Consider the following 14424-nt stretch of genomic DNA (forward strand, 5'->3'; position numbering starts at 1 on the left):
GAATGGAATAATATAATAAAGTTTCAGATTTTTTGTATCTTTGTAATACACCATGTAGTAAATTGAAGCTATTTCTTCTGATTCAGTATTCCGCTTGTGTGCCACATTTTGCTCTTTTTTATTATGAGAAATATTTTCTGCCCGTTGAATCTTCATATATACAGTTCTTTGTTTACTACTTTGAGTTTTCTTTCAAAAATAGACAATTTTCAGGGTAATATATCTCACATTTGTGGCAAAAATAGGTAATATTGAATAGGCAGCCTGTTTAATAGTCACTTGATTTTCTTCTCCATTGAATTCAGTGCAAAAGAAAATCAGGTGTGGTGAACATAAAAGTCTACTGATTGGTACTCATCCATTTCATGCTCATGGTCAAAAACACATTAATCCTGATAACTTCACATTTTTACCAGAATTGACCCTGACCATTCAAAAGAATAAAGTGCAACTGATAATTCCGGTAATTCTATCCCTTAGTCCGTTCAGTGAAAACACCGACTAGAATACTTTAAATCTCCTTTATTTCATCAAGGTGACCGTGTTTCTCTGTACCGGCCAGGGAAGCTATCCCAGTGAATCATGGAGAAAACATGTGTGCAAACAAAGGAATTAGCATATAAATATGATTAATACAGTGGGAGGTAACTTAGAAAGGGTGGTAATTCTAGACAAATAACTACAGTATCACATGGTTATATAGGTGGGGACAATCTTTCCACCCAATTACAATCATACACAACATAATACATCTTAGCCAATCACAATAGCATTGAACATCACATATTTTCCAAGAAAATAATGTCACAGTAAGGAAAGTGAAACTTAACTTCAATCAGCCCCTGATCTTCAAAAACAGAATACTTAACCCTTTAATCCTAGAGTATCCCCAGTTCTGCATATTCTCATTCCACCCTTTTATCATTCAATGATAGCTCCCCATGTTCCTACTTATTTCTATCCTTCCCAATCGTTCAAACTTTTCCTGCACCCTATCAACGTACTCAATCTTTCTTCATCACATACTTCATTCTGTTTTACCAATAACATTCTCGGAGCACCTATGCCTTCCAGTGCTGTCTGCATTCTCCCCAATACACATTTTACAACTACTAATCTTACAAAAATACAAATAATCGCAATAGCTAGGTTCATGGCCATGTTGATTAGCCAGTCTGACCAGCTTCCGAAGCCCCAATTACCCCAGTCACTTGCTTCCTTCATGTTATCCAACTGTTCTCTTATTAGCACTGCCAATCAATGTAATCATGGCTGATCATCCACAGTCGGAATCAGAATCACACTTTATTCGCCAAGTATGTTTTGCAACATACGAGGAATTTCATTGGCCAGGTCAGTCATACAATTAAAGCAACAGATCTCTCAACAACACATTTTAACATGAACATCCACCACAGTGACTCCTACACATTCCTCACGATGAAGGCGAAATAAAGTTCAAGTCCTTCCCTTAGGTCTTCCTCGGTCGTGGGCCACGAGCCCCCGTTGACGCGACGATCTTGACTCCCGTAGCCGGCGGCGTTTGGGCCCTCCGGGTCGAGGCGATCAGCTCCCGCATCGGGGGGATGTCAGTTCCCCCGCGCCAGGACATCGAACCTCGCGTCGGGGTTGGTCGAACCTTCCACGACGTTGGAGCTCACGACTAGCCTCTCCCGAGACTGCGAGCTCTTGATGGTATATCTGCGGTGGGAGCGATCCCAGGCAAGGGATCAGCTCCGATGTTAAGTCCACGCCCCGCGGTGGGGTTCACGACAGTCCGAGGAGGCTTCCAGCTCCATCGATGGTAGGCTGCAGAGCCCGGAGAATGTGATCCGAAAATGTATCACATCTCCAGGAAGGTAAGAACCTGAAAAAAAAAAGTTTCCCCCGATCCCCTCCCCCCTCCCCCCCACATAAAACAAAACCGAAGAACATTAAAACAAAACTTCAGTACCCCGTTCCTGCTTCTAGCGTGTCCAAACCCTTAACAATCGTATATGTTTCAATAAGAATCCCTCTCATCCTTCCAAACTCCATAGTATACAAGCCCAGATCTCCAAAACTGCACAAAACACTCCAGCTGTGGTCTCACTAGGGCCCTGCACAACTGCAGAAGGACCTCTTTGCTCCTAAACTCAAATCCTCTCGCAATGAAGGCCAACATGCCATTAGCTTTCTTAACTGCCTGCTGTACCTGCATGCTTACTTTCAGTGACTGATGTACAAGCACACCCAGGTCCCGTTGCACCTCCCTTTTTCCTAATCTGACACCATTCAGATAATAATCTGCCTTCCTGTTCTTGCCACCAAAGTGAATAACCTCACATTTACCCAGATTATACTGTATTTGCCATGCATCTGCCCTTTCACGCAACCTATCCAAGTCCCCCTGCATTCTCACAGCATCCTCCTCACACTTCACACTGCCACCCAACTTTGTGTCATCAGCAAATCTGCTAATGTTACTTGTAATCCCTTCATCTAAATAGGCAAAGGGACTTTTACTCCCTCCTTTTGACATGCATACTCAAATTAACAAGGAGCACGATAACATGACAATACTCCATAATTATGATTCTCCTTCCTTGCTCTCGCCATCATATTGCAGTGCATCTCCTTCACATTGGTGATCATTGGTGAGTATACATCAGCATACTCTTTCGCAGACCCGATGGCTATCCATGTCCCAAGATAGGCGAACAACAGCGGTATGTCTCTCGTGATGTATCCTAGAAAGGGATTTCTTAAAAGAAAGAAGAGGTTAGCACTTTATATCTTAGGCACCAGACTGACAATCTTACAGTGGTCACAGTGAACCCATGCGTCCCTCCCCTCCACCTTACCTGCGGTAGGGCTTGTTAGAAGGACCTGGTAAGGTCCTTCACACTGCATGTTAATTCTTTTCCTCGTCCAATTCTTGATCATTACATAAGTACCAGGTTCAATTTTAGACGTAGTGGTTACAGTGTAGATCTTTCAAAGCCCTGGTTAACGCTAAAATATATTTAGTCATTTCCATTGTCATGTGATGAAAGTGAACAGCCTTTGGAGTATACTGGTTCCATGGTGTTCTTAGTGGACGGCCATAAACAATCTCTGCTGGACTCAGCCGAGCCTTCCCTGCTGGGGTGGTGTGCATCTGGAAAAGCGCCACAGGCAGTAGTTTAAACCAATTGGTCCCTGTTTCCATCTGTAATTTGGCAAGTTTATTTTTCAATGTTTGATTGGCTCGTTCAACGAGTCCAACAGGCTGTGGCCGATGGGCACAATGTCATTATTGTTGGGTGCCCATCTGAACGCAGAATTCTTTGATCACCTTTCCCACAAAATGAGGGCCATTATCTGAACTCGGCCCAGTTGGGATTCCATACCTGGATATAATTTTTTTCACAAGTACTTTAACAACCATAGAAGCTTTGTTGTCCACGGTGGTATAACCTTCAATCCATTTATCAATAATAACAAATACATATTTATAAAACTTGCGTCTTTCCAACTAAATGTAGTCCATCTGGAGGGTATCAAAGGGACCCATGGGTAAGGAGGTTCTCCCTTTTCTGCAGGTTATACCCTTCCTGAGGTTATATTGCTGACAGGTCAGACAACGACTACTAATCCCCTGAGCCAGAGTCTGCAACTTTGGGTGCCACCATGTATCTGGAAGTGTATCACCAGTTGCTCGGGCACCACAGTAAGTTGCAAAGTGAATACAAAGTGAATACATTCAATAACCCACATCGCGAGTTCATCTGACATACATGTTTGCCCTGCCGGGGTAACCATAATCCCGACATGCAATCAACTTACAACCAAGCTGTTTCCACATTTCTATATCTCGGCCAGGAGCATCCTCCTGTAATCTAATGACATCTTTGATGGTTGGCATTGGTTTTTCCGAGGGAGACTTGCCTTTATCTATACTTTTAATTTGCCTCATCATTTTAGGTACCACCACCCTGCGACCTTGGGACACTTCCTTAGCTTCTTGGAAATTTGTTTTGGTAACATTAGGGCTTGTAACAGGTCTGATACCAATTTCTGGTGGGATATCTGTGTTCCTGCTGAAGTCAAGAATCCCCTATTTTTCCACAACTGACCAGTCACAGACCACTCCGAAAGCATATCTAGAGTCAGTATAAACGTTTATTCTCAAGGTCTCCCCTAAGATGCAGGCTCTTTCTTATCAGGGCAAACAGTCCACAATAATGCCATCCTGATCTATAATTGCGTATCCTGAAAGTCTTTTACCTAGTGGTCCAATTGAAGCACTCCCATCTACATACAGAGTTAAGTCAGGGTTTATCATGGGAATATCTGTCAATCCTCCTGAACAGAGGTATCTTCTTTAATCACAGACATGCAGTCGTGTCCTGACGGCTTGTTCCTCCGGTGGTTTGGCGAGAAAGGATGCCGGATTTATGGTGGTACAATACTTAAATTGCAAGCTTGCCTGCTGCTTCAGCGGGTACTGTCATATAGAGGGCAGTATTGCATTTTCTGGGGAGCTACTTCGATGGGGTTAATCTGGACGCATCCTACCTGAGTAGAGTTTTCTGCCCACACCTGTGGGTCCACATACTCTGTTACCTCACTCCCCAGATGATAGCGTAACTGTGTAGTAACCTTCCTTGGTGGATGATAAAATTGAACAGTACAATTATTAGATGGTTCTTGTTCCTGGCTCCTGTTTGGATTCGCCAGACCTATCGCTTACTTAAAGATAATTCCTAAATCCTTTGCATGAAATGGGAAGTTCACTTCCTTTGTTACATGCATGGCAACCTCAGAGTCCTGCTACAATTCCGAAGGCACCTCAGCATACTCTGCTGTTCCCTGTGGTGATTACAAACTGATGCTGTACAGCCTTGTTCCAGTATGTTACTTTGACTGGCATATCTGTCCTTGGAATCCAGATAGTCTCTGAGTCTTGTCGGATTTGGGGAGGTTGTGAGTGGACTAAATGGATGACATGGATGCCCCTGTATCCATTATGACAATACACTGTTTTCCCGCAACTTGTAATACCAGAACGGGTTCCTTGTCAGTGTAGCACCGTTCACCATTAAGTTAGCTAGTCAGCATTGAGAAAATGAATCAGCCTGGGAGACGTCTGTGCACCTCCCTTGTCCTCGATCTCCTTGCCAACCTCCCCTTTGTTCTTACTGATAACCCCCTCCCGCTTGTCTCCGGCATGGGCACTCCTTGCTCCAATGGCCTTGCTGGATACAATTAAAGTAGCGTTTAACTGCACAGGCCATTTGGCTCTGAGAATTGTCAGTCCAGTCCATATTGTTAATTTTTATTGCCTCTGCGACAGTGGCTGGGGGACAATTTATCAGCATAGCGCAATGCTGAGGTGAATTCTCACCGTATCGATATTTAGTATCCCCCGACTGAATGATATATATCTCTCAACACCTCTGAAAACCTCTTCAAAAATTCTTCTGCCCCCTCTCTTTTCCGGGGTCTAGTATCCAGGACTTTTAGATGTCAATAGGTTTTTTTTTTTACAGAGTGGTAGCAAGGACGGTAAGGATTGCGTCCTCCCGGGCTGGATTCTGGGCATGTTGATTGATCAACATATCATGGGTTGGGGACCTCAAATTAGCTAGGAATCTTGCCTGTTCTACTGGGGTTAGAACTTGTTGCACCAGGCCCATAATTCGCTGGAATCAGCATTATAGACACGTTTAGTGGTTCGGAGGGAGTTTACAAATGAGGCAGGTGATTTATAATTTTGTTCGGCTTCCAAGGGAGGTAAATGTCCATATTGACACCAGCTGGAACTGCTGGGTCAAAAGCAACCGGTGAAGTTGACACAGGTGGTACTGCAACAGCTGATGATACAGCCGGAGCTGGTCTAGTGGACACAGGTGGTACTGCAGGATCAATTACCGTAGGGTGGGGGGTGTTGGAATGGTGACGGTTGCCAGACCATGTGAGCATTAGTACAGATTGTACTCTCCCACTCATCCAAATCGATCCTCGTAGTCTCTCTATCAAACCAAGCCAACCATCAAATTATGTAATCTTAAACTCTCCATTAGTGGCCATAATTCTATTCTTCCACCATGTGCTCCTTTGTTTTGGCTACAATATTTCGCTCTCTGTTTGGCTCACTCCAGATTTCTACAGTACAAGATTTACAGGGGCCCCACACAAAACTCTCACAGAGTTTCTTGAAACAGTTAACACAGCAAGACACACAGTTTCTAAAAACCACAAAAGTTAATGCAAGAACAAAATCATACAAACTCTAATAAAAGTATTTGATTTTAATACTTTAAATCTGAAATATCTGAGTCTACCACTTTAAGTGAAAGCACTCGACTTACCGCCTTCAATCTAAAGCCGTTACTCTCCAAATTTAAAACAGAAGAATGCCCCAGACCGTTATCAGAAGAATGCTGTATCCTCCTCACTACTTCAAATTTAAAGCAAAATCAGACGAACTTAAGCAAAATCATAATTAAACTTAAGCAAAAGCTTGCAAGAGTAAATCACACGAACCTAAGCAAAAAATATAAGGAAACTGCACACAAAATTAAACCACACAAACTTAAACAAAAACATTCAATAAAACACTTTGACTTAACGGAATTTAGAGCAGAATTTTTTTTCCGCAGTCCTTAAATATCACAGACACCCCTTCCCACCCTTTTTTGCACAGTACAGGCTCGCAAAGTAATTTATCAATCTTATTTGTCCCGACTTTCTACCTCGGCGCTGATTTTGAAGTAATTCGTCATATTTTACTTCATCCCGAAACGTATTTCCAATTACACCTCAATACTGAAATTCTCTCTCAGCTGAACTCCTTTATCAATATAACTGACCAATATCAACATTCTTCGGACTACTAACCTCAGTCTCTTCGGGAAGCCTCTCGAAGGCCAGCGAATTGCCGAACAGCTGGATCAGCCAATCGGAGGAAAACCGATGGAGTACAATCACTCATCGGGGGCCCAATTCCTCCATTCCCGGACCCGCCAACTCAACCCTTTTACCGCAAACCTGCGAGGGCCTCCTCTAAGACCCCCCGACGACGCCCCCAAATGATAATTCTGGTAACTCTATCCCTTAGTCAGTCAGTGAAAACACTGTCTAGAATACATTAAATCTCCTTTATTTCACCAAGGTGACCGTGTTTCTCAGTACCGCCCTGGGAAGCTATCCCAGTGAATCACGGAGAAAACACATGTGTGCAAACAAAAGAATTAGCATATATATATATATATCTGACCGACTGCCGACCGGCGCCCTTCCTGCCTTTCGATTCGTGCCCGATACTCGCAGATGTCCAATCGGAATGGCCGATGCTCGCAGATGTCCAATCGGAATGGATTCATTTGCATGTACGGCTGCCGGCTGCATTTCTTCCTTTGATTCATTGCCACGCCCAATCCAGACGCTCAATCTCCGAGATATTTTCCATTTCGGTAGAGATTTCGCTTTTCTTTCTAAGTATCCGCTCCTCATTTCATTTCGTCGTGTTGAAGTACACGTTTTTAATCAAATCCTTCTCCCCCCACCCACCCCCAAGTATTTCAAAAATAAACAGGCTTCTCCATTTACATGTCAGCTTCCAACACACTTTGAAACAAAGTTGCAAGACAGGAACACTGAACTTTTCACTGCTGCAGCAGGCAGGGAAGGTGCCATTGGTTTTTTTTTAATCCACTGCTGAGGGAGGCAGGGCAGTGCTGGAATCTTACTTTTGGGAACGGCTTCAGTTCCATTGGAGGAGACGGGTGCATGGTGGAATATTGGTTTGGGGGATCACACCATTGGGGGAGCAGACCCAACGGGTCTGCACTTGGTCTAGTATATATATATATATATCCCACGCACACACACATATATATATATACACACATATATATATATATATATATATAATTAATATAGTGGGAGGTAACTTACAAAGGGCGGTAATACTAGACAAATAACTACAGTATCACATGGTTATATAGGTGGGGACAATCTTTCCACCCAATTACAATCATACACAGCGTAATACTTAGCCAAAAGCATTGAACATGTTTTCCAAGAAAAATGATGTCACAGTAAGGAAAGTAAAACTTAACTTCAATCAGCCTGTGATCTTCAAAAACAGAATACTTAACCCTTTAATCCTAGAGTGTCCCCTGCATATTCTGCATAATCTCACAACTATGGATTTAATTGATCGATTTATGTTGGATAATGCATCTATAACTGGTTGATCTCAAATTTGATTTGAGGCTTTGTTAAAAATCTCAATAGATCAGTTTCAATAAGATTTAGTTCACATTTAATGCTGGTTAATTTATTTGTCTCTGATCTGGCTTAACTCTTCTGCGTATCTGATGTTTACTGCTATTAGAGCATTTCATTTCAGCGAATACCAATGTATTCAGTCTGCTTGTAATTAAACGTGTTGATATGGCTGATCATATTTTAGGAAAAGGAGTGTTCTGTTTGGATCTGAGGAACTGGAAGGGCAGAGTTTCTTCCCAGAACAACTGCTGGCTGTTGCAGGTACCAGAGAATACAGAATTGTTGAAAAACACTTCAATCAAACAATTTGCAGACCCAGTTCAGAGAATTAAGGTAAGACTTAAGTGGTGCTGCATACAAAGCTATTATGTGACCATAATGTTCTTTTTTTTTTTGTCATTGCATCAACCTAACCTTTATTTGAAGCTACCCTTGATGGCAGTAGCTGACATGTGCATGTGTTTTAGCCAATGTCATCTTCAAAGGTAGACTTACAGAATTGTACAGTCCTGCTGCAGTGATGACCTGGATTCTAAAATTGCATGGCCAGAGAGGATAGACCTTATACCAGGGAGACTGCATCACCTAGGTTTCTTCTTGTGCTAAAGCCATCATAAGTGCCATTGGGTGGTGGAGCTAACTTGGCAATGGAAAGAAATGATGGACAGCCAACGGGTTCAGGAAAGGGGATTCAGGTTAGCAGGCTGAATTGACCAAAGACCTTGCAGAGAGTGGTCAACTAAAAGGGGAAATGACACAAATATTGATATAATTAAAAGGGAGTGTTCAGAAGGAATTAATGCCTAGGAATTTAGTGCATTGTGTAGGTTACCATATGAAGTTTTGATTACTTTTGAGGACTCGCGTTTCCAGGAGAAAGTGAAGCACGTATCCTTCGGCTTAGCCATACACCAGATTGAACCTGATGGGATAAGAACATTAGAAATCAGGGATTGGAAGTTGAGATTGCCATTCTGCATCATAGATTGGGGATGGAAGGGAAAAATATTGTTACTGTTAGTTGGGGTGTGTTTGGATTCATACCTAGGGATGGTGAGAGGGTGGTCTAGTGAGGAATGTTGGTATATCATGAGATAGGACATCCTTTGATTAAGGATACATTTTAGTTACTTTGCCGGCTTCTGATCCAGAACTGTAGAATTAAGATCATGTCACGGGAGTTTCTCACAGTGGTGACAAGTGGTGACAATGCAGCTTAAATTCTCTTGAAATACTCAGAGGGAGCATAGCATGTGGAATGATGTTATTTCTCCACACATCACAAAGGTGACTCACACAGGAAGTGTCTGGTGAAAATGAACCAGAAATGAATGCTATCGACTTTCATTCTAAAAAAATCAATTCTCCAGTGATGATTTAACACAAATGTCCAGCCAAGTATATTTAGAAGATAGGATGCCACTCTGATCCTCATCACCGGCAGATATGCCAGGAGGCCAAATGTCAGCACCATTGGTAACAGCTGGATTCAATTAGCTAATATTGGATTGGCCCACCTAAACCTTGTAAACCTACTCCTTATAAACACAGGCATTCCCGGGAGAAGGGAGCCTAAAGGGGCTGTCCCACTTGGGCGACCTAATTGGCGGGTTTAGAAGAGTTTGAAAAAAATGTCATGTTGAAGACCTCCTTTGACTATGTGGAAGACCTCCTTCGACCAATCCTAGAGCCAATGTGATGAGGATCAGATTGGCTCTAGCCCGAGTGGGAGGAGAGAAGTGAGTCAGTGCCGGGAAAACAGTTGAAAACTGAGGAATTTGGTTTGTAAATTAGTAAATCAGGCAATTTATCAGTCAAGTTAAGTAAGACTGCTCTTAGGGAGAGACAGTGAGTGAGCGGCCTTGTGAGGGAAGTGTGAGTCTTTGGCTCGAGAGTCTTCGGTGAGGAGAGGAGACCACGCAATACGTTTGAGAGGTAGAGACGAAAGAAGGAGATGTCAGGCAAGCTGATTCAGTGCGATGCTTGCAGTATGTGGGAGGTCAAGGACACCGCTGGTGCCTCTGGCTGCTACAAATGCGAGAAGTGCATCCAGGTAGAGCTCCTGAAGGACCGTGTTGGGGAACTGGAGATGCAAGTGGATGACCTCCGGTTCGTCTGAGAAACGGAGTCGTTCCTCGACAAATCCTACAGTAAGATTGTTACACCTAAGGTACTGGAAGAGAGAAGGTGGGAGACAGTGAGAAAGGGAGGGAAGCATGGAATGCCAACGTCCCCGGGTGTTGTACCTCTTGTGAACAGGTTCACCCACTTAGAAGCTGTTGGGACAGAAGACGTGTTTACACTGAGCGGCGGACTGGCTTGCAATGCGAATAGGGCTGTTGAGCCAAAACCAAAAAGGCCTAAGGCAGGCAACGCCATTGTAGTGGGAGACTCCATTGTGAGAGGTACGGACAGGGGTTTCTGCGGCAACAGACGGGATGCGAGAATGGTGTGCTGCCTTCCTGGTGCCAGGATCCAGGATGTCACGGACAGAGTGCAGAAAATCCTCAAGGGCGAAGGTGAACATCCGGAAGTTGTAGTGCATGTCGGCACAAACGATGTCGGAAAGAAGGGGATGAATATTCTGCAGTGTGACTTTAGAGAGCTCGGAAAAATGCTGAAAAGCAGGACCTCCAGGGTTGTTATCTCCGGTTTGCTTCCAGTTCCTCTTGCTGGCGAGAGCAGGAACAGGGAGATACGGGACCTGAACGTGTGGCTGAGGAACTGGTGCATGGGGCAGGGATTTAGATTCTTAGATCACTGGGATCTGTTTTTGGGGTAAGGGGGAACTGTACAAAAGGGACGGATTGTATCTTAACAGGTGTGGGACCAACATTCTGGCAGGCAGGTTTGCCACTGCTACACGGGTGGTTTTAAACTGAATAAGGGGGGTGGGGTGTCGAATGGGAAAGTGGAGGATGGAGTTAAAGGGAAAGGGTTTCTTAAATGTGTGAGCGTAGAGACAGAGGGGTGTAAAACGAGGGTAGAAGCAATAGGTAACAAGGTGAAAAGTAAAAGAGGCAGGCCGGCAAATCCAGGGCAAAAATCAAAAAGGGCCACTTTTCAGCATAATAGTATAAGGGGTAAGAGTGTTGTAAAAACAAGCCTGAAGGCTTTGTGTCTCAATGCAAGGAGCATTCGTAATAAGGTGGATGAGTTGAATGTACAGATAGCTATTAATGACTATGATATAGTTGGTATCACGGAGACATGGCTCCAGGGTGACCAAGGATGGGAGCTGAACATCCAGGGATATTCAATATTCAGGAGGGATAGACAGAAAGGGAAAGGAGGTGGGGTAGCGTTGCTGGTTAGAGAGCAGATTAACGCAATAGAAAGGAAGGACATTAGCTTTGGGGATGTGGAATCGATATGGGTAGAGCTGCGAAACACTAAGGGGCAGAAAACACTAATGGGAGTTGTGTACAGGCCACCTAACAGTAGTAGTGTAGTTGGGGATGGCATCAAACAGGAAATTAGAAATGCGTGCAACAAAGGTAAAACAGTTATAATGGGTGACTTCAATCTACATATAGATTGGGTGAATCAAATTGGCAAGGGTGCGGAGGAAGAGGATTTCTTGGAATGTATGCGGGATAGTTTTCTAAACCAACATGTAGAGGAACCAACGAGAGAGCAGGCTATTCTAGACTGGGTATTGAGTAATAAGGAAGGGTTAGTTAGCAGTCTTGTTGTGCGTGGACCCTTGGGCAAGAGTGACCATAATATGGTTGAGTTCTTCATTAGGATGGAGAGTGACATCGTTAATTCAGAAACAAGGGTCCTGAACTTAAAGAAAGGTAACTTTGAGGGTATGAGACGTGAATTGGCAAAGATAGACTGGCGATTGATTCTTAATAGGGTTGACGGTGGATATGCAATGGAAGGCATTTAAAGACTGCATGGATGAACTACAACAATTGTTCATCCCAGTTTGGCAAAAAATAAATCAGGGAAGGTAGTGCATCCGTGGATAACAAGGGAAATCAGGGATAGTATCAAAACAAAAGATGAAGCGTACAAATTAGCCAGAAAAAGCAGCCTACCAGAGGACTGGGAGAAATTCAGAGACCAGTAGAGGAGGACAAAGGGCTTAATTAGGAAAGGGAAAATAGATTATGAAAGAAAACTGGCAGGGAACATAAAAACTGACTGCAAAAGCTTTTATAGATATGTGAAGAGAAAAAGATTAGTTAAAACAAATGTAGGTCTATTGCAGTCAGAAACGGGTGAATTGATCATGGGGAACAAGGACATGGCAGACCAATTGAATAACTACTTTGGTTCTGTCTTCACTAAGGAAGACATAAATAATCTGCCGGAAATAGCAGGGGACCGGGGGTCAAATGAGATGGAGGAACTGAGTGAAATCCAGGTTAGCCGGGAAGTGGTGTTAGGTAAATTGAATGGATTAAAGGCCGATATATCCCCAGGGCCAGATAGGCTGCATCCCAGAGTACTTAAGGAAGTAGCCCCAGAAATAGTGGATGCATTAGTGATAATTTTTCAAAACTCTTTAGATTCTGGAGTAGTTCCTGAGGTTTGGAGGGTAGCTAATGTAACACCACTTTTTAAAAAGGGAGGGAGAGAGAAAACGGGGAATTACAGACCAGTTAGTCTAACGTCGGTAGTGGGGAAACTGCTAGAATCAGTTATTAAAGATGGGATAGCAGCACATTTGGAAAGTGGTGAAATCATTGGACAAAGTCAGCATGGATTTATGAAGGGTAAATCATGTCTGACGAATCTTATAGAATTTTTCGAGGATGTAACTAGTAGAGTGGATAAGGGAGAACCAGTGGATGTGTTATATCTGGACTTTCAGAAGGCTTTCGACAAGGTCCCACATAAGAGATTAGTATACAAACTTAAAGCACACGGTATTGGGGGTTCAGTATTGATGTGGATAGAGTGGCTGGCAGACAGGAAGCAAAGAGTAGGAGTAAACGGGTCCTTTTCACAATGGCATGCAGTGACTAGTGGGGTACCGCAAGGCTCAGTTCGGGGACCCCTGCTATTTACGATATATATTAATGATTTGGACGAGGGAATTGAATGCACCATCTGCAAGTTTGCGGATGACACGAAGCTGGGGGGCAGTGTTAGCTGTGAGGAGGATGCTAGGAGGCTGCAAGGTGACTTGGATAGGCTGGGTGAGTGGGCAAATACATGGCAGATGCAGCATAATTTGGATAAATGTGAGGTTATCCACTTTGGTGGCAAAAACAGGAAAGTAGATTATTATCTGAATGGTGGCCGATTAGGAAAGGGAGAGATGCAATGAGACCTGGGTGTCATGGTACACCAGTCATTAAAAGTAGGCATGCAGGTGCAGCAGGCAGTGAAAAAGGCGAATGGTATGTTAGCATTCATAGCAAATGGATTTGAGTATAGGAGCAGGGAGGTTCTACTGCAGTTGTACAGGGTCTTGGTGAGACCACACCTGAAGTATTGCGTACAGTTTTGGTCTCCTAATCTGAGGAAAGACATTCTTGCCATAGAGGGAGTACAGAGAAGGTTCACCAGACTGATTCCTGGGATGTCAGGACTTTCATATGAAGAAAGACTGGATAGACTTGGTTTGTACTCGCTAGCATTTAGAAGATTGAGGGGGGATCTTATAGAAACTTACAAAATTCTTAAGGGGTTGGACAGGCTAGATGCAGGAAGATTGTTCCCGATGTTGGGGAAGTCCAGAACAGTTTAAGGATAAGGGGGAAATCTTTTGGGACCAAGATGAGGAAAACTTTTTTCACACAGAGAGTGGTGAATCTCTGGAATTCTCTCCCGCAGAAGGTAGTTGAGGCCAGTTCATTGGCTATATTTAAGAGGGAGTTAGATGTGGCCCTTGTGGCTAAAGGAATCGGGGGGTATGGAGAGAAGGCAGGTACAGGATACCGAGTTGGATGATCAGCCATGATCATATTGAATGGTGGTGCAGGCTCGAAGGGCCGAATGGCCTACTCCTGCACCTATTTTCTATGTCTCTATGTTTCTATGACCTCCTTCGACTATGTTGAAGACTAGCTTCGACTAGCTACGACTAACTTCACGAAAATTGGACACCGAATAGTGGAGAGTGAAGGCGACCTCCCTTCGACTATGATGAAGACCAACTACGACTACATTTGACTACCCTCGATTACCTACGACTAACCCACTACG

General features: G+C 43.6%; 1 protein-coding gene across 1 annotated transcript in view; it reads left to right on the forward strand.

The window, feature by feature from the left end:
• si:zfos-911d5.4 (uncharacterized) overlaps positions 1-14424 on the forward strand; it is a 192172-nt gene that overhangs the window by 17555 nt on the left and 160193 nt on the right. Inside the window, exon 4 of the mRNA XM_055646767.1 lies at positions 8444-8592. Coding sequence (XP_055502742.1) covers positions 8444-8592 — 149 coding nt within the window. The remainder of the gene's footprint in view (positions 1-8443; positions 8593-14424) is intronic.

Source organism: Leucoraja erinacea, chromosome 15 (assembly GCF_028641065.1).
Source record: "Leucoraja erinacea ecotype New England chromosome 15, Leri_hhj_1, whole genome shotgun sequence".
NCBI lineage: Eukaryota > Metazoa > Chordata > Chondrichthyes > Rajiformes > Rajidae > Leucoraja > Leucoraja erinaceus.